General features: G+C 38.7%; 1 protein-coding gene across 4 annotated transcripts in view; it reads right to left on the minus strand.

Annotated features, from left to right (window-relative positions):
* Window positions 1–1,532: 1,532 nt before the first annotated feature.
* Window positions 1,533–25,680, minus strand: part of epha3 (eph receptor A3) — a 109,675-nt gene continuing 85,527 nt past the window's right edge. For 2 of the 4 annotated variants that reach the window (XM_039600027.1, XM_031729237.2), the window contains exons 12-17: window positions 18,871–18,932; window positions 16,796–17,005; window positions 13,844–13,993; window positions 13,414–13,607; window positions 8,884–9,039; window positions 1,533–5,405 (exon numbers count right to left, since the gene is read on the minus strand). In XM_039600027.1, coding sequence (XP_039455961.1) covers window positions 5,300–5,405; window positions 8,884–9,039; window positions 13,414–13,607; window positions 13,844–13,993; window positions 16,796–17,005; window positions 18,871–18,932 — 878 coding nt within the window. In that variant the 3' untranslated portion in view covers window positions 1,533–5,299. Of the gene's footprint in view, window positions 5,406–6,753; window positions 6,873–8,883; window positions 9,040–13,413; window positions 13,608–13,843; window positions 13,994–16,795; window positions 17,006–18,870; window positions 18,933–25,680 lie in introns of all 4 variants that reach the window. The other 2 variants (XM_039600028.1, XM_031729238.2) reach the window with 2 other exon arrangements.

Below are 25,680 nucleotides of genomic sequence, written 5' to 3' on the forward strand. Positions count from 1 at the left end.
CACCCTGGTTCCTTTTCAGTGAAGTTTAAATCCGGGAAGTAAAGTTACAAGGATGTCATCCTCACAGCAGGCCGGAGAACTAGCTCACCAGAGCAACAGAAGTTTTCAACATGTCGTCAGGCTCTGTAAAGCAGCTGCACACAGCTGGAGACCTGTTTTTACCAAAGACCAAAAGGGAAGATAGGGGAGATAGAGCGATGAGGGTAGGCCACAGAACATGGTTCAAAGGAAGGAGATATCTCTACATGGGGAGGACAGGACTCTTTCTCCATAAGAATCAGGTTAATTTCCATCAGCTGTATTTATGTGGCTACAAAAGCTCCACAGGATGTGTACACCAAAAAGTTTCAAGGATTAACCACAACTGCAGCAGAAAATGTAAACACAAACTATGGACCCATGAAGATGATGGAAAAATGACTGACACCAGATTAAAAACACTGGCCTCAAATCAACATAAAACATTTTTTTTTATTGTTCTTCATTGTCCTTGTGTCTAACACACAGGATTGGGGAGATGATTTGAAAACCACAGCAATAACAGTTTCATTGACTGTTCTGAAATGTCTGAGGCCAAATGGAAACAGTGGTGTTTGGCAGATCCTAGAAAGAGGACCAGTGTGTTACTGCAAAGCTGTATTTTTCATGATTGCATGTTACCCCTGCTCAAAGTGAGAAATTCATTTTACACATCATGACTCTGTTTTCTCATTATCATTACTCTCCAACTGGAACCATGCTTTCTGTATCTGCCAAGCAGGGTGATGAATGCTGTTGGCTAATCTTCTCTTGCATTATTCCATTATAGTATGCCATTGTTTGAAAAGTTCTTATCTGCTTAGACAGAACTACCACAGGCATCATATGTTTAGCACACCTGCCTTCTTTCCTCTGGTCTGTGGCTTCATCATCTGTTAACATTCACTCTCTATACCTCCCCCACTTTCATTCTCCCTCTGTTTTTTCTCATCACCCTTGCGATTTCAGTACCACAAAGGTCTTCTAGATAAAAAACAAGAGAAAAATTGGTGGCGGTGTCAAGCATACAGTGTTCATTGTTTCCCGACTTGAGGAGGGCAATGTCCTCTTATTTCACTGTGCACATCTGCCTGGGACCATCTGGATAGTGTCAGCATTCAACACTGAGCAGAGCAACCATCACTCTTTCCCCTCTCTGACACATCTCATCTCCTCCCAGTCAGCAAAAAAATAGAGAGAAAATACAGATCTTCCGCATTAAAGTCATGAAACAAATCAACTTTAACCATGGATGATCGGAAACAAAATGCTTTATTAGATGTGGCTGTGGACACAAGGAGGAGAGTGGAAGAGATTAAAAACAGAGGCAGAGGTGGGAAGCTGGTTAACAGATGTGGAGGATGTGGAAGAGGTGGGTCCAGCATGGACGAGTAGAGTAATAAGTGGTTTGGAATGTGTCTTGTGACAAACCTGTAACAGACAGGATGTTAGTAAAAGACAGATTACTACAAATTAATGACAAAATGTTTCAGTGTTAAATGTAAGGTTTTTAAAAGTTGTTTATTTACAAAGTTGGTGTGCATTGATACAATGGGAAAAATACATCATTTGGTTTGGTTTGGGAAATGTTGGAATCTTAATACTTTGTTTAATATACACAGATGGAATTATTCTTTTATCCTGGTAAGTGTTTATAGGTAGACAGAAGAAGAATAATTACAAAATTGCCTACTTGTTTTATCAATTTGAGATTCCTATTTAAGTGGCAGAGGCATGTTTACATATATCTGTGCGTCTTTTTTTAATCAATTGCAATCAATCAATCATAGTTTTGAAACTGATTTCTTTGTTAACCATTCCGATAAAGGTATGATTCATCCTGATACCCCTAATGCTGGTAAAATATGTACATCATGTTGAACTCATTCCAGCTGTTAAAGAAAATTTCTTGAAAATTAATGTGACACATGTGTACTCTCTTTAATTCTGTTTATGTTGCACCAAATCACAACAATAGTTGTCTCAATGCGTTTTATGTTGTAAGGTAAAGATCCTACAATAATACAAAGAACAAAGGACAGAAAAAACCCAAACAATCATGACGCCCTTTGAGAAAGTGCTTTGACGACAGTGGGAAGGAAAAACTCCCTTTTAACAGGAAGAAACCTCCAGCACAGCCAGGATCAGAGACAGGCAGCTATGGGCCATAACCAGTTGGGGTGAGGGGAGGAAGATAGGACATCATGCTTATAAGAATTACACTGTAATTATATTTAACTTGTTTTAGCTTGTTAGTTAAATAACCATAACATTTTCCCAAACTCTAATTAAACTCTAAGCTCTAATAATTTCTTTAATTTGGAATTTTGATTCTGTGTATTTTAATTACATTATAAATGCCCTGATTTTTATTTATATTTCACAAACCTACTGAGTTTAAAATAAAGGTTCAGTTATTTTCTCATTGTAAAGTACCCTAGATTGTTATTACCAGTTCCATGAGTGCGGTTTTTGATGGTGCCTATCAGTGATCATTTGGATTGTATACTTCAAATGTTAATTTTGGGATTGCTTGAGTTCTGATTAAAAAATTCCCTTGGGTGTAAAATTATAAAAAGAAAAAAGACATTTAATAATGTTTTAGATTAAAAAAAACAACTTCCACTTTTGGTCTATTTAACATGTGAATCATGGGCTCGTAATAAAAATCAATTGTCGGCCTGCATGACTATGACATGATCAAATAAAAAAACACAGGAGCAGGTCTGTCATCATCCGTTTTTTGGAAAATATTTTGAGAATATTTATTATAAAAATATAAATGTTTCCACTACAAATCATTTTACATTAGTAGACAAGGCGATCTACATTTCCACACATAAACTCTCACACAGACACTCGAATCAGACTTGAAACATAAATTTAGGAATCTGGATATAGGGCTTATAACAGTATTGCTCTCTCAGCTGTGTCATTTTTATAAAGTAAGTCTAGAACCAAAACACAGACAGCATTGACACAGTATTTACTCTACGCCCCTCACCCCACCCTCCCAAAAAACGAACAATGCACTGTATAATGTTAACAAATAAATAACGTAATCATAATTGCCTTTTTATTGTAGAAAAAAAACAAAGCTGACAAATATAATTCAAAACAAGATAAAATAAAATACAAATGATTTTTCTTTGTTTTTTTTAATTAAAAATGTTGCACAATTTTTATTCAGGCTTTTATACATACAAACATTTGTACAAAAAAGGGATGGACATGTACATATAGTGGGATCTGTAGTGCTAGTTGCCATAATAACAATGGTTTACATTATGTACATGCTAATTAAAACACATAGCAGCAACAGTAGCATCCACAGGTAGACCAAAGAAAAGAAGACAGGACTGACAGACTGACCAAGGCTGGGTTTCCCAAAAGCACCAAAATCACCCCGTCTGTTAGACAAGTTTAATCTAGCGCCAAGGCAATAACATTTCATTTCAAAGTGCTGCAATACTGCGTACTAAGTGCTTGAAGAAACTTAAATATTGCATCCTTCTTGTTACATATTACCCAACCAAAAGCACAAAGTACCAAAGTGCCAGTTCAAAACATCTGGGTACATGTTGCACTGAGGCATTGACTGGGTGACATCAAAGCAGGAGACTAGCATCGTAAAGTACTTCACTGTACAAAGGTCTTCTAAGGTGCTTTTAGGAAAGCCCATACTGGAGATATGACGTACTTGGATACTATCTCAGAAAGCAATCATCTATTAGATATGCTGCATCTCTTTCAGGGCAAAATCTAGTTAGTTTAGGTAATAACCAACTCTATATCCCAAAGAGAACAGAGAAAGAAGGCCAAGACTTTCTTGACGTCAAACCAAAACCAAGTCCAACTACAGGAGGCACTCAACTTTTTTTTGCATTAAACACACCAAAAATAATTGGTTAAAGTTAATTTTACAATATAACAAACTATTTTTAACACAAATTTTTCCAATCAAACAAAATGACAACTCCTAAATGGCTTTTATTAATAAATTATGAATTCAAACCTAAGTTACTGGACTATAACCTCAGATAGGCAGTGTTAATCTCAACCTACTAAACTGATCTTACACAGGCAAAAATTCCACTCTTTAGAAAGTAAATCAGAGTTGTGGGAGTTTGATGATGCTAAATTGTCTTCCTTAAAGAAGAAACATGAGCTCTGAGTATATCACACTTCTGCAATACATCAACAGCAGAAGCAGAGGGCTGACATTGATTTTACTTGTTGTCTCTCATCATCATCCCTCTGTTTCCCCTTTTCTTGCACATGTTTCTTAACCTGAATTCTCAGTTCTAGTTTGCTCCATTTTTCCCATCAGTTTGTCCTTGCTTGAGAAAACATAAGGAAGTATACATCCTGAGATTTCACACAAAGGGGTTACAGAGAGAACTGCACTAAAACTGTACAATATCTGTTCATAAGCACAAAGAACACAGATGTCACCATAAAGAAAAATCTGTGGGTGAAGTGATTTATGGCCCCTGTTATTTTTAAAGCACAGCATTCAATACATTTTACATGTGATAGACTCATGGCTTCCATACAATGAAATTATTCCACTGATTATATCATTATTGCTTTTAAGTGACATGTCTACTGAATGCAAATGCTATAGATCAGAGCTACAGAGTAAAATGGCTCGGTTAGCATCTCGGTGTGTCCATTCCAGCTGAGATCTCGCATGGATAGAGACGGTAAATGAAGGTAGTTGCAACAAAATCTCACGCTTCAGACTTCCTCACTTCAGGAGGGCTCCACAAGTGGGGCAGCTGCTGCTGTCCGCCGTACTCTTTTTCGCAAGGTGTTTCAGTCGTTTCACTACCTTGGACTACAGGCTGATTCTCGGGCGTGCTGTGGTTAAGCCATAATTATGGAGACGTCCGGCTATATGTTAATGCAGTCCTTGCCCTGCATCCCAGTACAGTTCTCCTTTGTCTTCCTGATCAGGTCTCTCTGACCTTCTTCTCTTTTCTCTGCTTTCTACCCCCCTCTTAGTCTGTAAGGCAACTCAACATGGGCACAGAGGGGCAGAGGGTTGAGTCAGCCAGTTACCTAGCAGGTAGAACTGAACTGAGCTCTTCTCCACTTCTCTGCCAGGACATCTTTCAAATGAAACAATGAAAGACATCATTTGAATCATGCCATATTTTTCCGCCATTTTCAGTCTGAATATGCAGCCACTGTGTTAGAGTGCGATTAGCAAACACAGTCTGTCAACACAGACCAACAGATAGGTCTCTGGTGGTTTTCATTTGTCGGGTCCATTTTTTTAAACAGGTACTGGGCCATTCTTGTTGTGAGAATCTAGGGCTTTCAAGCTGCTCACTATCTTCTTCTGCGGTCCTACAATAGTCACTCCAACCTTTTTTAGATCCCTGGTTTGCAAGAAAAGTGAGAAAAGGGGAGAGAGGGGCAGAGTGAGGTTGAAAAAAAATGGGACAAAATCAGACAGAGAGAAAGATGGGAAGGAAAAAATGGAAACGTGTGCGTTAGTGATAGTAAATGTGACATCCGTGTGACAACAGTGGCATGCTCCCAGTGTTGCTCCCTTCGCTTCCCTGTGCACCTGTCATTTGGAAAGGACTGCATTTCCCAGAAGGCTTCACTGACAGCTGCCATTATGACCCTGTCAGTGTAGAAAACAATAAAATGCGAGGGCCACAGTGGCAGAACAGAACTACTCTTCTGCATTGCATTAAGCTGGATTTCTTTGACAGGTACACATAATTTTGTGGAGAGGAGCAGCACAGGGACATGTGTTGAACATGACACTGGTTCATAAACTGGTTCTGTTAAAGCGTTAATACTCTTAAAAGCTCCTAGATTGGTTACTTTACATGCATTCAAAGAAAAGACCACTTGAGTTATCTAGAATACAGTTGTTAAGAGTGTTATACAGTGTAAACCTGAAATAGACAAAGAAGTTAGTCAGCTTAATTTAGATATTGCACCATTTCTTCAATAATAAACATACACTACCAAAAATGTAAAATACATACAAAGCAGTACACACAGAGTATAGATTTTACAGTACACAGCAATCACAGCACATGTTAGGACTCTTTTCTCCTAAATATTGTATTGTATTAGTAGAAGCAGTGGGATTATGGCATTACTGCAAGAAACTCTTTCAGCCATTTAGTGCTTTTTAAAAATCAAAACAATGTTTTTATTTTCCATATGCAAGCAGAAAGTTTAGTTTGAAATAGAGTTAAAAACATGTAGATACAATTGAAAACCCAGAAACTGACAGTGATCCAAATTACAGATTCTGCCTTACTTTGTGTGACGATTTAAAGGGATAGTTGCTTAAGTGTTGATTATACAAATTATTTTCTGTTGTCACGTTGACACAATACTTGGATTTACAACTATCTACCTTTGCAACAAAAAAGATAAATAAATAATCTGTAATTTATAAGCTTTTCATTTGGATTGTTTTCTGGTCATTAGCATGCAAAAGAGGCTGAAACCAGCATCTACTGCTGATTATGTGTGCAATACTAATCAACATTAACACTGTATCAGTATTTTGAGCACCAAATCATTAGCCCTGTTTTAGAGCATGTTGCATTTTACTCTTTTTTATAATTACAGCCTAAAGTGGGATGAAGTTACCACTCAATAAAAACTAACTATCCCTTCAAAGGTCAGACAAGTGAAAGCCCATCAGTGGTTCTGGAGGTTATTGATCTTAGACCTAGGCCTTGGTCCTCCACCCACCATCCAGAGCTTGAGTAGGGTGGAGAGGAGCTGGGTGTTAGAGAGTGGTGATCCCCATGGATGGCTCCCATTCTGGGCAAGTGGCTTGTGTGACGTGGACCTCCGTCAGAACCACTCTACTGAGAAACAGCCAGGCCCAGCAATGTTAACACATTAAACTAGATATTATTGTTATGGGGGCTATTAGCACATTTTTTAAGAATAAACACAGAATGCGTTTCTCACCTCTGTGGCAGACAAGACATCAATGATGACTTGTCTGCCACTGCAATGAGAATGTTTTCTTTAATGGGTAATAAAAATAAAGTGTATAGATTCAAAAAAAATTAAAAATTAAGAAAAAAGATCCTAAAATGATTTGAAAACATTTTGACATGACAGTGTACAGGTGAAAAAAATACTCCAAATGATGCAGTATTTATATGTCAGTCCATCTTCTCTTCTTAAAAAAGGATTAATCAATTACTCCAACAGATGACTCAGCACACTGCGGCCAAGTATGATAACTGTTCCTCTGAGGTCAGAGCATTGCCAGGCCTTGTGCTGAATATCAAGGACTAGATTAAGACTGTACAGATCAATACAGAAATCTATACAGTGCAATTCATAGTCTGAGCCAAGGCTTCTGCCTTGTAGCTGAGCTTAGGTGCCTTAGATGAAGCCTTCAGTGGATTAATACTGCAGTGATCCAATTTAGCATCTAGCCACTTAAAAGGCATTGTAGACCAATATAATATGTTTAGTGCACGATTCCTTCAGTGCAATTTGTCTTTGATGTATTTTGTCAAAACTGATTGTGCATTTCCACCTAGTCTGTGCACTAAATACAACATTTTAAGATAACTTTTTCATTGATTAAACACATTTATTTATCACATTGGATAGTGACTTATAAGAGAAGAGAAAAAAACATTTTCTGTAGCACTCCTACACAAGAAAAGAACCATAATAAAAATTACAGGAAGCTGAAAGTATATATTTCCTCTACAGCAAGGATTAAGCGCTCTGTGTGGAGAATAAACACACTTGAGCTTGTCTTAAGGTAGTACAGAGCATTACGTATAATATTTCCAGGAAAAGCTATTCTGTTCCAGTTACAAGTCAATGAAGTCTACAGTTGGCATTGTGAGGTCTGCTAAACAACAGCTTTTTTTAATATCAGCTCCAACCAATTTAACATAGTTTAAACTCATGCACAATACACAATCCTTCTTTCCAGCATATTAAGCCCAACACAGTTAATGACTCCCTGCTTTGTACAGTTATTGAGTTACAACTGCTTGTAGTACTGACCACCAGTCCCCAATTGGCCCCACAACTGCTATCAACGCAGAGAATGGCTGCTTTGATCACAATGATTAGAAATGTCCAATTATTTACTCTGTCACATTCCACATCAATTAAACTAGCAGCAGGCCAACAGAGCGAGGAAAAAGGAGGACAGGGAGAGGGAAAGAAAGGGACCGAACAACAATACCAAGTGAACACACTGTAGGACCTACTTTCTTATCAAGTGAACATACTGTAGGTCCTATATTGTGTGCTCGCCAGTTGTGATTTCTCTAGATGTGGCTGCCAAATAATTTTCTAGCAATCTATCCTTGCTGTATTCTTTGCATTTTAATGCTTTACAGCACAGAGAGTGCCATGTCTTTGCACACCTACTTGACAGCTATGCCTTCATTTTCTCTTTCAAAGGCCCCTCTCGCTGCTCTTTTATCTTGTCAAATCTCCCCTCTCATTCTCTCTCTCAATAGCTTCTCTCTTATTCCCTTTCCCTCATGGAACTCACAACTCTTCTACCCTCTCTCTCTCTCTCTTTTTTTGATTTCTCTTTTCTTTCTCTTTCTTTCAATGCTCTCACCTTCCCCTCTGGTCATACTTGCAGCATTGAAAGCATAGCTAAAGACCTGTCTTTATGAGTTACCATGAGTCTCATCTGGACACCTTTAGTAATGGCTCTATAGCTTTCTTTACTTAGTGAGAACAAGAGAATGTGTGTGCTTGTTCTTCACCAAGAGTCTCTTCAAATTCCTGGGCCTTACCTCTGATACTTGGGCCCTGTAAACACTGCTGACATGAATAGGCAAAGAAGCCTAATGTGTGTGTCTGTGTGTGTTGTTGCCTTACTCTGTGGAGGTTTTGGCCAGTGTGTCACAGGAGCTGTAGCTGACCCCAGAGAAGGCCTCCTTGCAGGGCAAGGTCCTCATTCCATCCATCCAGTCGCCCATCGTTCCCACTGAGGGAACCTCTGAACTGCTTCTGTCCAACAGCAAGTTGGCTGGCCTGACAGGAGAAGAAGAAAAACAAGCGGTCAAGGGAGAAGCAAACATATCAATAAGTGATGATGAACCACTTGTAAGATTTTCATATTGTAGTTTAAAGAAAACAGGAGAATAAACACCACCAGGTATCACAGTTTCTGTTTTATCTACAGCCAGCTGATGTCACAGTGAACTAGTCCTACAACTATGTATATATAACATATATACAAAGTGTATATAAAGTAGATTTTTTGGTGTGTATGCTCTTATATTGGCTTTTCAAGCATACACTATTGCACCATTTACAGAGTCTGAAGCATGTCAGACATGTCAGAGTGTGTGTGCAAAATGGTCTGCATGCTTTGCCGTCTCAGAAACAGTTTGGCAACTGCATTTTCACAACAGACATCAGCCTTTGTTCATTGTTGATGCTATCATCAGCAGTCATTGCTTCACTGTCTTTTTTTATCATTTTGAGCTAGCAATGTTTCTGGCTAATTCCGTCATTATTTCCTGTAGCAGATGTACCATGCAGCAGAACGTAACATTAGATTTGATTAGACTTGATGGTTTCAATTGGATCAAATCAAATTAAATGCACTGCGTTGGGCTTTAAAATGCTCAGTCAACAGTAGAGGGTGAAGGAAAAACTGCAGGCACTGTTGTGACTAGCTCTGATTGATGTTTGCCAAAGGGAGGGGGGCTGAGGAACAATGACGGGTAAAAAGACTTACAGAGAGTAAGAAAGGTACATTAGAGCTGGAGAGTGCAGAGGGCCCAAGGAAACAATGTGCTTTATTAATGTCGACTTTCAGATACCGCAACTCATGTTTATACAAATGTGATTCCCTCAGCTACTGTGAAACCTGAGCACATTAGTGCAGCGAACGGGAAACAAAGCCAAACCATATCAGGTCAAACTACGGCTCATAACACAATAATCAGTCCAGTAGTAGCACACTGTGCATTTTCATTCTGATTTTCTGAATATCATCTAAAACTGGGTTCCAAAAACTAAGGACATACTGCATCTGTCACAAAGATCAGATAAATACACCTGTGCCAAGATATGTATGGTGCTCAAGGGAATACAGCAAAGCAGGACAAAACAAAACAAAAAAAAGATAGATAGTGTTCCCTTGGGGAAAACTATTCATAGCACTGTAAACAAACTCATTAGAATACCAGAAAGTCCACCTCAGCGTAATTGACTTGGAAATTGGCAAGGAAGTTTAAAGCCACTCTAAATGTGCCAGGGTTTGTGTACCTACAGAAAAAAAGGTATAATTTCATAAGATATGTTATGTGCTTTCTTCACCTGCTCTAATTAAAATGTATTTTATTGATTTAATTTTCTTTAATTAAATCAATATAATATAATTAAGCTATAATCAAAATGATGTCAGAACCAAAAATCATATAGCTCCCACTGAGCAATGGTGTCAGAAACAGCACACTAAGCCAACAAAATATTAGGCACATTGAGATTATTGAGATGGTATCCCAAGTGGTGACAGGAGAAAAGAAGAAAAAGAAGGAGAAAAAAAGATGCACTTGAGGTGGTGGAGTGGGTGCTGTTACAGTGATTGAGTCTTTTCCTGCCAGATCACAGGGTTGTCAAAATGCTGAGGGCCCCCAGGACCCCCTGAAAAGATGGTTTGTCTGCAAAGGAGGGAATTGAGGGCTAGATGGAGGGGGTGGTTTGCATGAGCACAAAAAGAAAGTAATATGTGAATCTTCTGACAGTAGAAACCCATTTAAAAAAATATTTCAAATATGTGTTACTTCTTTTTGAAAAAAGAGGAAGAGGAATCAAGAGAGATTTTTGCTGATATTTGCTGGAAAACAAATCAGGAAAAATCAATTAAGATATAGAAAAGATAACTATCTTCCATTTAAAGTTTTGGGCTATAAAAAAAAATCTTTTTTCAGGATTATTGATCTTCTTCCCTCCCCTCCTACACCCCTTTTTCTTTCTATCTTTGATCTCTTTTTTCCTCTTTTTGTCTCATTTTTTCCCTTCTGCTGTCTCCACTGAGAGGTAAACTGCAGATGACCTTGATTCGTCTCCCTTATCATTTTCAATGTTTCCTTTGTTGTTACATTTTCAGCAACATCTCCTCGCAGCTCAAGAGACACAATGATTGGTGAGGAAACAGAGAGATGTGATGAATTGGAAAATCATAAAAAAAGATAGCATCTGTCTGAGACTTGGGGTTTGGGGCGGGGGTAATGTCTACTTAATACTATATAGCAAAGCAGAAAACACCCACTTGAAAATATAGACGAAAATATGACTACATCAGAGAGAAAGGGAGTCGGGTTATATATTCCCTTTTTTCGCTGTCATTAAGCTTTCCTTTTTGTTCTGTAGTTCTCCTTGTTTTAATCTCCAAATAATCAGCACTATGCTGTCTTCTGATTTTTGAGCTCACAAAAAAGGAATGAAATTACCTTTCACCGTGACAGCTCCTAGGCAATTCAAGGATAGTTTAGACTGATATTTAGGGGTAATATTAGCTCTTTCAGTTGGAGCCCTTTGCTGCCACTGCCAGATTGGATGGTATCATGTAGTTTTAACCAGTACTCTGGTGGGCTGAGGAAAGCTAAACTGACATTTTGATTTGATTTCAGCAACAATACGTGACTGTGCTCCGAATTCTTTGTTCAATTTATTTTCACTGTGGAGTTTTGGTAGTGTCTGAGCTAACAGTTTAAGAATTTTTGGTAACTGAATTGAAGTATTGTTCATCATATGTAATGGCAACTATTCTATTTAATTTCTATCCAGTTTTTCATACTTATGACTTTTTAGATATTCTCATCAAACAATGCCTCTCTCTGCATTGATGGAGACACATATTTGTGATAAATGCCTGTGTTCTTTTGTACTATCAGGTGGTTTCCATTCACAGTTGAATGTTTGCCCATTTCAATTGCCAAGCGTAGTCCAGGCACCAATCCCTCTTGCTTCCCAAGTCCTTTTATCCAACCTATGTTCCTGGCCGCTCTGGATAAAGGTTGATATTTGAGATATTCTCTATATAAATATTTTAGATTTGATAAAATGTTGAGTGTTATGTATTTAAAGGTAATACTGTAAGCAGCCATTAGCATGCTTTGTTGTGCAGAAAAAAACCTACCTTTGATTTAGAAAGTGCGATTGCAGCAATCGCGTAATTTAGACATCCTGAAAGTTAAGTCAGATACACAATGGCTTCTAACCTCTACCGGACTCCAGTTGGCCCATAATTAGCCCCTGACAGTCAACCTTGGCCTTCTGACTCTCTCATCATCCATATGCAGGAAGAGTAAACTGACCAGGTCCCACCCTCGAAGTTTCCAGATGCTCTACTTGGTTCACAGGCTTTGTTCTGGGCTTTGTGGAGGAGGGGGTATTGCATTAGCCAGCCAGGACAGCCCTGAGACAAACGAGGTGTGTGGAGCTGAGTGCAGCTGCTCCCGCTGTGCAACTGCCGCCGCCACCACACACAAACACACATACGCACAGAGAGTTCTCATAAATCAACGCACCAGCCTCTGTCGGCCAGCCTGTGCTCGCCCAGTGTTAAAAGCCAATCAGGAAAATTACATGCAAACTCCAAGGGACCTATTTTCACTTTCTTAAGAAATCATTAGTCAATGTTACTAGCTTTGACGTCTACATAATACCATGGCCGTCTGCTGCAGACCCAATGCCTGTATCACTTCTTGCCCAGGACTGACAAGATTGGTTATGTTGCCCTGCGATTAAAAGAGGTGTCAATCCAAATTGACCAAAAGACAGCCCCTCAAAATTTAAAGGGCCCTGGGAGAAAATGACTGATTCAATAAAGGAAATGAGCAAAGCATTAACAAGGGCAAAAAAGAAAGTAATGTGAGAAACAAATAAGATAACATTTTTGAAAATATCAGAAAAGATATCTGATAAATTTTCTAGTGGTGCTAATTTGCATTTAAATTGTACAAGCAGAAGAAATAGGCGGCGTTTATATTGAGCTCCTTTGTGTACAGGTGGTAAGACGAGTGAAAGAAACTTCCCCATCCCAAATTTTCATGACATTAATAATGTTAAATTATGTTATTGAGAAGCAGAACTTTCATAAATATGCTGATAATATGTCTAATGATCACCAGCCAGAACTTTATATGACCTAAAATAGAGTACTGGATTGTCTAGTCTAGTACATGGCAATAAAATTAAAAGAAGAAGAGAAAAAAAGAACAACTTAGAAACCATTCAAGACTAAGAGACACTCACCAGCCTTGCATGGTCTTGACCAGCAGCTCTAGGTTTTTCTTTTCGTATTTTCTTAAGTGTTAAGTTTTATATATACAAATGACAAGCACCTAAAAATGATAATGAAAACAAATACACGTAAGATGGCTTTGATACCTGGATGTGGTGTTCGCTGTGATTTTGAGGCTACCGGGGTTGCGGATGAGTTTATCCAGGATGCTAACTATCTGCTCAAACTTGGGCCGATTGTTCCTCTCCTTTTGCCAGCAGTCCAACATGAGCTGGTAGAGGGTGGCAGGGCAGTCCATGGGTGGGGGCAGTCGGTAACCTTCATCTACAGCCTTTATTACCTTTATGTAGGAACAGACAAACAGCATTTGAAAAAAGGCAGATAATATTCAGAACAAAATACATTGTAATAGTAAGTGATTTTTTTCTCAGTTTTATGAGAATACTTTACTAAAATACTTCTTTCTGTATCTCATCTGAGATACAGAAATTTGTCAAATGTGCAAAGGTGGTAGCCCTGCAGATATGGATGTGTACCTATTAAAGTAATGCAACTTTGCAAATAAATAGAACTTACATCCTGATTGGACATCTCCCAGTATGGTCGTTCCCCATATGACATCACCTCCCATAGCACAATGCCATAACTCCAAGCATCACTGGCAGATGTAAACTTCCTGTAGGCGATAGCCTCTGGAGCGGTCCACCGAATAGGGATTTTACCTCCCTGAAATACAGACAATGAGAGGTCATTCACTGAGCTCACTTTGTGTTTCAGTCATTCAATCTGTCATTGAAAAACATCAATAATTCTTGAGCATAACTAATTTTCTACCTGAAATGATGTTTTTTTTTGGATAAACCTTTTAATATTACATCTTAAAATCTTTAAAAAGTTTTAAAAAATAGTATTTCAAAGCTTAGTACTGCTCGGTGGATATAAATATGTAAAACTGGATGTATTCTTGAGAAAAATTTCTGAAAACCAGAATTTGGATCTGAGGTGCAGGTTTGTGTCCGATGCAAGAATATTTCTTATGAATATTATTTAGGCTGTTCTGAAACCCCCAAATCCTGGTGGGCTTTGTGGTTTGGATTTAAGTGTGGAGATCACAGCTTCAGATTCAAAACTGTAACAATTGTAAAAATAATATTTTTATTATTTTTTCCAGTGTGGTCTGGAAGAATCTAAAGTTGATGTTTCCTCACAGAAAGGTGAACCAAGCATGAACAAGGTTTTTTTTTTTACCTTTCACTTTCATTTCAATGTCTTTAATTAATTTGTTTTCCCAGACTGGCAAAAAAAAAAGTCTAAGACTTCTAAAAAGGACTAAAATTGTCACATAAGGGGACATTGAACTTTATTGTAACAAAACACATTATATTAAGATTTAATCAAAATGGATTATCATCAGTCTTAAAGAAAGTTAAAGCCAGAAAGAAAACCCCATTCATCAAATTGTAATCCAAGGTGCCCTGGACAACCCCATACTAGAGTGTGTAGCTGTATTTGTCATTTTAGCTAAAAATCAAGACGGATGAACAAAATGGATCATAGGGTAGGAGGCTGATGGTAGCCAAAGTTAACAGAAACCTTGGCCCAATCAGTTGGGTTTTGCCTAATGCTGTGGAGTCACACATGCTGCACTCTAAACTTTACATTCTTCTATTACTATTTCCATACTGTAGGTTATGGAAATGATGGGGAATGTATGTAAAAGTGAAATGCAGACAGCCAACAAATGGTGGCACACATAAAGCAGTTTACAATGAAACACTTTATAAATACAAACAAGAAAATACACACTGCCCTTGCACTTATACTATACCCAGCTGCTGTACAAAGATATTAAAGTCTAGAATGTGCAGAAATACCCTTAAACATGGGACGCACATGCATGTAAACATGCACATACGATCAAAAACTTTTGATTTTTTCCTAAAAAACAATGACTAAAGGAGAGGAGAGAAAAAAAATCCACTGAAGCCCACATGTGCTAGCATTGTCAGTTACTTTAATGCGGCAGAGTTTATTATTCTGTCTCATTATTTCAGATTATGAATTTCTGGGAGAAAGGCAAACGGCACACTGACTGTTTATTTGACAAGCCATTCTCAGCCAGAAAATTATACTCTGTCTAAAAGGCTGCACGCATGGTTAAGACCACAGATTCCTCAGTTGAGAATGGCCACACACGCACACACTTCCAAAGGTTAAGATCAGTGTCTGGATCATAATATGCCTACTGGTTGTGTTTCAATTCGAGCATCTACTGTTAAGGCAAATCAGAAATGCTTTTAAGATGAATTTATTTTTTAAATATAATGGAAATAGTGGAAATAAATCAATGAATCAATAAATGGCATAAAACATCCAGGTTCAGGTACTCAAGTTAGGTTTGAAAAAGCAATCAAAGGCCTTTATTTCACAAGGCTAATGACATTACAAATACATGAATGCATACCAGGTTATGCTTCTTCAGGATGTAGAGATGCAAAGACACAAACACAGCAATTAGAGCTTCTCTCACCACAGGTGTGCAAATCTAATTACATGCTTAAACTTCTTTCTGAAAAATTGAATTGCCCGAACTTACTGGGAGACCATCTGTAGGATTCCATTTTTATGATCTTTCTCATAATACTAATTTTCCATTGCCTATGTGCTATTATTACATTGTTATGGGAAGTATCCTAAGTGGATTTCCAAGGTAAGTTGAAACACAGATTTTCCATCATCGTAAGAAGCACTGTAAATGTCTGAAATTGTCTTCTTGGCACTTACCCTTTTAAATATGCCTCTAAAAGCGAGACATGATACTTTTTGAAAGTATCGGTGCTTTTCCTCCTAAAGGATGAACTTTATCAACTTCTGTGTTTCACCAAAAAGCAACAAATTCAGAATTTATTAGCCTGTCAAATGGCTTTTATAAGTTGTAATCAGCCCAATAGATCTGGCCAGTAGATGCCTTCTCTACTAGCTAGCAGCCTCAAGAGGCAGTTCCTGCCATTGTTGTAAACAGAGACCAACAGATTATGCAGGATACCTCAAAGAGTTATCTGAAAAAAGTTCAATCTAAGAAGTAAAAACCTCTGTCATTTACATTATGAAAGCAAATGACAGTGGCAAAGTCCACATATATTCTTCTCAATGAGACGCATCGTCTTATGGCACATGGGGCTTTAATGGTCTTCCCTATGACCTTCCAGTTCGGGATATGTGGATTTATGTCTGCCCTTTAACAACTTGGTTTTTTTTGTGTCGTTCACCCTTGCTGCGATATGTGAGGAGAACAGGTGTACAGTATCTGTGTCTGTGTATGTGGGATGACAAAGACAAAGACAAAGACCAGAAGAGGATGGAGTGTGTTGTCCATTTGTATTGACATCCCCCCCCCAAAAAAAATTAAAATCTGACTGTGTGTGTTTTTTGGTGGGGGGATTATTTTTGCTGGAGAGGATATTTATAGAATTTATATAAAACAGTGTTGTCTTTAAATGTTTTATTTGTATTTGTATTCCAACTCACCCTGGTTGTGTAAGCAGCCTCCGGGTCATCCTCCAGCACCCGGGACAAGCCAAAGTCTGACACTTTACACACCAGATTGCTGTTGACCAAAATGTTTCGAGCGGCCAAGTCTCTGTGAACGTAACCCATGTCTGACAGATACTTCATGCCTGAAGCAATACCGCGCAGCATGCCAACCAACTGGATTCCTGTGAACTGGGCATCATGTTTCTAAAAAGAGAGATAAAAGAAATAATTAAAGAAAGACAAGCGTGCTTTTCCCTTTATGTCACACGTTAACATACATTATATAGTACACAAAGGGAATCTGACCTTTTAGGGTATTTGCATAAAATGAAACTTTTCTGCATTACTGTCCACAGGATTTTCATTAACCTTTAAAAATCACCTTTGACATTATGTACCTCATCTTTCGTTTCAACTCTGAAATCCCAGAGCCAACTACAGAGTAATGCATGGAAATAAGGATTAGACCATAAAAATGAATTTCTTTTTTAAACAAATCACTGCTGCTATTGTGGAGCAGTTTTCATATGCTACATATGTGATGACACACATAGACAACTTGAAAACTGGCATCCACATATATATATATTTGAATGCTGTATATTCATCACAAAATCATATAATGTGGAAAAAAGGGATATAATGCATTTCCATGGCACATTATCCAATGGATTTTTATAGCCAAATGTTTGCCAGGTGTTGAGTTGCAGCAGTCAAACATATAGTGGGTGAGATGTAAACACAAAGCACATTTTATTGTTTGCATTGGCAAGCAGCAGTGTTTACACTGATTCAAACTGGCAAGAGTTCATAACTAGGCATATATGTTCTGTGATCTGCTGCTACTATCTGGATATGAGATAAATATAAACTGAGGAAACATGAGGAGAGCCATATGATTTTTTTTCTTTTAGGAAGATCTGTCCTTTTGTGCTCAGTATCCATACCGCTTTCATTTTGTCTGTTCTTGCTGCTCTTTGTATCTTCTGTTGCCCTGCATTGTCAAATTCATCCCATTCAGAATTTGAGCATAAATACTCTTATCCTATGGATAAGAGTATTTTATCCAATGGATGATTATCCAATCATCCATTTTTCTCTAAGTTTTTAAATTGAATTTAATCAATCATCTCTTCCAAGTAACTGCAAGTTATGTACATTTTGCATGGTCACAGTTTTTGCAGTAACTTTTACATTTTTCTTTCAAAACTATCTATCAATAGGCTTTGATTAGGCTCTTTTTAGCTAGTATGGCTTGTCTGTATACATTCATAAAGATTTATTTTCACATGAAATGGCTTATTCTGAGTGTATGATAAGTATGTTTTTCTCTAAAAACCAACCAGACCTTCCACTTCATTTTGAACCATTAGTGGCCAGGACACCTGGTTTAGTCACTTCAAAGCTTTGTAGATTCATAACACAGACATAAGCTAAAGCGCAAAGCTATGAATTTCCGTGTGCGTGCGTGTGTGTTTATGACACATTTTCAATGATGAAGTGCAGGCCTCTGTAAAAACGTCGGCAGACAACAGCTACACGTCCTGGATTTGTCTACGTGTGTTGCAGACGCATGTGGAAAAAGGCTAAAACAGGCATTAGTACACATGCTTTCATGCCAGTGTTGCGGCTTGGCTGCCGTGCTTTGGCTAATTTCAGTAAGGCAGGTCAATTTCTCTGTAAGAGACAGAGGCATGGCAAGAATCACATTCAGTCCTGGCTGAAAGAGCAGTTCAAAATATTTTGTTCGCTGACAAGGTGTAAGAAGAGTACAGCTGAAAGAAATCTGCTAAAACCAGCATATCTCAGGTACCTTATAGTGTATACAGTACAATGTGTTATAGTGTAGTGTTAAAACTGACTATATTAGCTGACTGTCCTAATTCGTTTCATATATTAAAATATAAATAATACTTACATAAATTATAAAATAAGAACCTATGACAAAGCTGACATTGAATGTTTCTTAATTTTCAGCTAGCCATTAATCGTTCGTTGCAAAACTGGTTTGGGTTTGTACCTCTTCAGTGCATTAAAATTCAATAAGTGTGTTTTTAATTATTACTCACTCTTAAGAAGCTGTCAAGAGATCCATTTTCCATGTACTCGGTGACGATCATGACAGGTTTACCTACAACAGGAAGATTTCAATAAATTCCCATATCATACCAGCAATAGGACTAAAATAATTTAGTGCAATAACATTCTGAATAAGAAACAACAAACAACGAAAAAAAAACCTCTTTTGTGGCAGTATTGTATTGATTCTAGATTTATTCTCTGAAACAAGCAAAATAATAATAAGTCCACATTAAGAGCTGTACCTCGACATTAAACAGACGTACACAGACCCTGAGAGTGACCAGGCTGAACTTACTCTCTTTTCTCTCAGTTACACTCACATGCACGCCTACATACACACACGCCCACACACACCAGAATGAAATGATCCTAGTCATAGTTTTAGGGTCCCAGCAGGTCACCTGTCAGAGTGTGACATCTTTATTTCTGTGGAAGATCTGGCTGTAAATCCATGGTGCCTGCTATCATCTGTACCTGATCAGACTGTGGCCAGCACAAAGTTTATTACAGAGGGGGGAAAGGGGGGAAAAAACTCTTTAAGAAAGCTTTAAATCAGCCATGGTTAAATGAACAGCATCCGTGTCAGGACTTGTTTGTGCCCCAGATGGCTTTGTTCTCTCAGCTTCACTCTTGACTTACCCCAGCCATATTCTTCTTTTCCATTTTTTATTCTGATTAATGTGCCCTGCTCCCTCCTCTTTCATTCCTGACCTACCTTTTCTCTATCATACCTGCCTCTCTTTCCCCATCACCCCATCCCTCCCTCTCATCTCTATCCCTCTTGCATGTATTAATGTGAACCAACCCCACATCTGGAAAGAAAGGGACTTTTTTTTTCAGAAATCGCGCAGGCTGAAGGGAGAGGGTGACGGAATTAGTTGTGAAAAGAAGCAAATCTATTAAACTCAATGGAAATTTTAAGAAAAGGGCCTTTTCATGAATCTGCATTGTACTGGTAATTCATTTTCTTTATCAGAGCACATCTAAACAAAACAGATGTTGTGAATTTCAGCTTGAAATGACTCTGAAAGATTTTGAATCTATTTCAACTGATTCTGTTTATTTACATCTTACCAGAGTAAGCGGATAATTTATGCTAGCAAGTGTTTCTTCCAACTTTTTACCTGAAAAAAAAGGAGTTTCTCAGTAAGACAAAGCCTTTTTTTTTTTTGTGAGATTAAACTCACAGAACAGCATGTCTCAGGAAAGTTGCAACAATTTCACTTACAATTAGAGCAAAAATCTCTCATCGTTTAAACACCATCACAGGACCAGTACAACACCCTCCACCCACACCCTGTCCCAAAAAGGCTGTGATGGATTGTTCAGTTTAACAGAGAACTGCTTTTATAGTTGCAGACGGGAATGCACACACCGGGTCCTCCCTCCTGTCCTCCGCCCCTTCCTTTTCCCTCTTTCTCTCTACTTTCAACATTGGCAACAAAGATAAAGGCCCTCAAGCCCCTTTGTTCTGCGGACCCAAGTGTGAGTGTACTTGTATGTGTGCAAGTGTGGATGTATGAGCTTGAGCAAGAAGTGTGTGTGTGTGTGTGTGTGTGTGTGTGCGTGCGTCTATGTGGTCTGGATGGACATTTGACCTGACGCTGTACCTGGGCTACAGGGACATTTCGACTTTTTGCTGTGTATTCATGTGTCCCCCTAAAACATGAATTGTAAATGCATTTTAAGTGTCTAAATAATAATTTTTTCTACTTCTTATGAGGTCATTATTTATCTTTTGACCTGTATTTGCTTAAACTCTAGTGTAAATTTATTTATTAAACTATAATTAAAAGATTTTCTGATTTTCTTAAAAGTCCACCTATACCACTCATCTGATTTTTGTGTATTCCAGTTTATTGCACAGCGACGTTTCGAGTTAGAGTGGATGTGTGTAAGTACTACAATTTAATACACGTTTTCAATACACACGGCCGGAAGTCATTGTGATTGGTAGGCTATATATATAGGCGGTACCTACCGGATACGATTTCGCGCGCGTGCCCTTTAACAAGTACATGTCGACGGCAATACGAAGACTGATTAAAAGCACAAAGGTAAGCCTTTTTTAATGTAAAATGCACCATGACTTTAATACTATATGAAATTATAGGTGCACAGGCTTATATTAAACTGGTTTAATATATGCTTTATGGACTGTTAGCTAGTTTTTGAAGAAGTAAAACTGCCTCAGCGTTTGTCATTGAGTAAATAAAATAGGGCTGATGACTAACCGCGTCAACGCGATAAAGCGGGCTAACCCGTGTTAGGATTTACTCGGTGTTAAAGCATTAATGTGGCTTAAACGTGTTAATGCCGACATCGCGACTAACGTGATTAACAATTAAACCAGCGCAGTCTGAGTCAAAATCCCTGATGTCGCTGTCAGCTAATTTCGGGCAGTTTGTCCAATGTCTGTCCATTCTGCTGACAGCCCTAAAATAAAAAGCAAGGGGTATAAGTGTATTTAATCGTGTATTTATTTATATGCCTGAATTAAAACTTCTTACAATTTTGATGCCTAAGCTTTCTCAGTACTTGTATCACTCTCTGCAGTCGCCATTACAGAAATGTCACATGTCGCCATTTTGAGAACTTGGCTTTTAACATTTTAAAAGAAGGCATAAATTAGGACTATGAATAAGTCAGCTGTGTTTATGCTGTAAACTACACTACTGCTAGTTCCACTACTACTGATGATGATGACAATGATGGCGATAATCGTAATACTTTATATGCTTTGGTAATACAGGCAATCAAAGCGTACAGGAGAACATGCGAAGGAGGCGCATTCCTCCACGGGAGGATGCAGTCTGTCATGTTTCTGCTGGAAGGGACAAACTGGGACTTGATATCCACTACATAAATGCCTTCAAAGGTAAGTTGGTCTTTAGTTTGGATTAGATTTGGAGTTTGTCACTTTGTCTTTTGTCACTCACTTGGTATGCCTCTGCAATTCAGGTCGGGGCATTTTCACGACTGTTCCATTCCAAAAGGAGACTTCCTTTTGGAATACAGAGGTAAACTCATACCAAAAGAAGAATGTGAGCGGAGACACAGTGTTTATCATGACAGCCTGAAGGTGTTCATGTTTGAATTCAAGTTTGATGGAAAACTCTGGTGGTGCGTATTATATCAGTGTAGTTTGATTAAGATTAAATTACACATTGCTTTTGATTTATGAAAAAAAAGCTTCCTAACAAAAACTAGTTAAGCTAATACTTTTTTGCCTAACCCCACAGTGTGGATGCATCTCAAGAAGATGGGTCATTAGGCAGACTTGTCAACGACAACCACATCAGTCCAAGTGCTAAAATGAAAATATTAAATATCAATGGAAAGCCTCATCTATGCTTATTTGCAAGCAGAGACATAAGTCCAGGCGAAGAAATAGACTATAATTATGGTGACTCGGATTGGCCCTGGAGATGCAAGGTATTTCTACAATTGTACTTTTGGAACTGATAAATTGCATACCGTAAGCCATTGTTACATTTGTACCAACTCAAATTGGCTTAACGTGACTTAGGGCATCTAGTTTTCCATTGAAATTGAGTATCACCTACTGTGCCTTTGGTCACTATAGCAATGCAGCCGAGCATCCAGTGATATAAATGTATTTTCATTCTCTATCTGTTACACACGAAGGCTGAGACCAGCCAGATTGAGAAGACTGTGAGCTGCCTAAAGCCGCAACCAAACTGCATTCCAAACAATGATCTGGACCTGAAACATCCAGAGCCTGAAAGGGTAAATATAATCCAGTGTACCACTTAATGAGCTAATAATTTAATCTATAATCATTCTCTATGGATGCTGTGTGTGTGTGTTTGGCAGTCACCTGGGTGTAATGTGATTTACATGGACCGTGGCTTGTAGGTCCTTTTCATTGTTTCAAAGTGCAAGTCTGGATAACGTGTGTGTGTGTGTGTGTTAACCACCCAAATGTGACTTAGGAGGACCACACTGTTATTGGGGACTCCGTCAAAGTTTGCTTCATGGTGACATCACTCTGGTTTTAGGAGGGTCTTCTCTTATTTTTGACAGTTTGACCTACAGCACGCAGAACTGACTGCATGTGCTTTGTTTCTATGTTGAAATGGTTTGAAACTCAGGCTTGAACATTAAGATAGTACTATACAACTGCTTAACTTGTTTTAGGCACGTTTTACTGCTGTAGTGCATGGGTTCTCCCTGGCTGTGTACTCTGGCTTCTTCCCACAGTCCAAAGATGTAGCTTATGGGGTTAGGTTAACTGATGATTCAAAACTGCCCTTTGGTGTGGATGCAAATGCCTGTCCTTCCATGTTAGACTGGTGATCTGTCCAGGTTGTACTGCCCTTTGGTAGCTGGTATAGGCCCCAAACCTGCTACCCCACAATCCTGATAAGGATAAGTGAAAGAGGATGGATGATTGCCACGGAATCAGTTGTTAATTATTGTAGCCAGTATTTTTCAGAAGAAAACATTTGGTGGAAAGCCCCCACACATGCAAATTAAAACAGAAGCACAGGCCTGCCCAGTACTGTTGCAAGAAGAGCACTTGGTCTAATCTTTGTGTCATCTTTTCTTTGTTGCAGGATCTTGATGAAGAAATGCCTCAGCAAGGCTCAGAAGCCATGCATTCTTCTTCAGTGCAAGATTCTGAAGAGGTAACATTGACCTAGGACAGATTTTAATGAATGTTTCTCATGCACGATGTGTACCTTACGCTATTTTCCGATAGTGAAATGGTTTATTCATCCTCTTGAGTGATGCATTTTTAGTAACTGTCAGATTACTGTTCTTTTGTCTTCATTCTCTATCTGTTACACACGAAGACTGAGACCAGCCAGATTGAGAAGACTGTGAGCTGCCTAAAGCCGCAACCAAACTGCATTCCAAACAATGATCTGGACCTGAAACATCCGGAGCCTGAAAGGGTAAATATAATCCAGTGTACCACTTAATGAGCTAATAATTTAATCTATCATCATTCTCTATGGATGCTGTGTGTGTGTGTTTGGCAGTCACCTGGGTGTAATGTGATTTACATGGACCGTGGCTTGTAGGTCCTTTTCATTGTTTCAAAGTGCAAGTCTGGATAACGTGTGTGTGTGTGTGTGTGTTAACCACCCAAATGTGACTTAGGAGGACCACACTGTTATTGGGGACTCCGTCAAAGTTTGCTTCATGGTGACATCACTCTGGTTTTAGGAGGGTCTTCTCTTATTTTTTGACAGTTTGACCTACAGCACGCAGAACTGGCTGCATGTGCTTTGTTTCTATGTTGAAATGGTTTGAAACTCAGGCTTGAACATTAAGATAGTACTATACAACTGCTTAACTTGTTTTAGGCACGTTTTACTGCTGTAGTGCATGGGTTCTCCCTGGCTGTGTACTCTGGCTTCTTCCCACAGTCCAAAGATGTAGCTTATGGGGTTAGGTTAACTGATGATTCAAAACTGCCCTTTGGTGTGGATGCAAATGCCTGTCCTTCCATGTTAGACTGGTGATCTGTCCAGGTTGTACTGCCCTTTGGTAGCTGGTATAGGCCCCAAACCTGCTACCCACAATCCTGATAAGGATAAGTGAAAGAGGATGGATGATTGCCACGGAATCAGTTGTTAATTATTGTAGCCAGTATTTTTCAGAAGAAAACATTTGAGTGGAAAGCCCCCACACATGCAAATTAAAAACAGAAGCACAGGCCTGCCCAGTACTGTTGCAAGAAGAGCACTTGGTCTAATCTTTGTGTCATCTTTTCTTTGTTGCAGGATCTTGATGAAGAAATGCCTCAGCAAGGCTCAGAAGCCATGCATTCTTCTTCAGTGCAAGATTCTGAAGAGGTAACATTGACCTAGGACAGATTTTAATGAATGTTTCTCATGCACGATGTGTACCTTACGCTATTTTCCGATAGTGAAATGGTTTATTCATCCTCTTGAGTGATGCATTTTAGTAACTGTCAGATTACTGTTCTTTTGTCTTCATTCTCTATCTGTTACACACGAAGACTGAGACCAGCCAGATTGAGAAGACTGTGAGCTGCCTAAAGCCGCAACCAAACTGCATTCCAAACAATGATCTGGACCTGAAACATCCGGAGCCTGAAAGGGTAAATATAATCCAGTGTACCACTTAATGAGCTAATAATTTAATCTATCATCATTCTCTATGGATGCTGTGTGTGTGTGTTTGGCAGTCACCTGGGTGTAATGTGATTTACATGGACCGTGGCTTGTAGGTCCTTTTCATTGTTTCAAAGTGCAAGTCTGGATAACGTGTGTGTGTGTGTGTGTGTTAACCACCCAAATGTGACTTAGGAGGACCACACTGTTATTGGGGACTCCGTCAAAGTTTGCTTCATGGTGACATCACTCTGGTTTTAGGAGGGTCTTCTCTTATTTTTGACAGTTTGACCTACAGCACGCAGAACTGGCTGCATGTGCTTTGTTTCTATGTTGAAATGGTTTGAAACTCAGGCTTGAACATTAAGATAGTACTATACAACTGCTTTAACTTGTTTTTAGGCGTTTTACTGCTGTAGTGCATGGGTTCTCCTGGCTGTGTACTCTGGCTTCTTCCCACAGTCCAAAGATGTAGCTTATGGGGTTAGGTTAACTGATGATTCAAAACTGCCCTTTGGTGTGGATGCAAATGCCTGTCCTTCCATGTTAGACTGGTGATCTGTCCAGGTTGTACTGCCCTTTGGTAGCTGGTATAGGCCCCAAACCTGCTACCCCACAATCCTGATAAGGATAAGTGAAAGAGGATGGATGATTGCCACGGAATCAGTTGTTAATTATTGTAGCCAG

The sequence above is a fragment of the Oreochromis aureus genome, linkage group 16 (genome assembly GCF_013358895.1).
Source record: "Oreochromis aureus strain Israel breed Guangdong linkage group 16, ZZ_aureus, whole genome shotgun sequence".
NCBI classification, from domain to species: domain Eukaryota; kingdom Metazoa; phylum Chordata; class Actinopteri; order Cichliformes; family Cichlidae; genus Oreochromis; species Oreochromis aureus.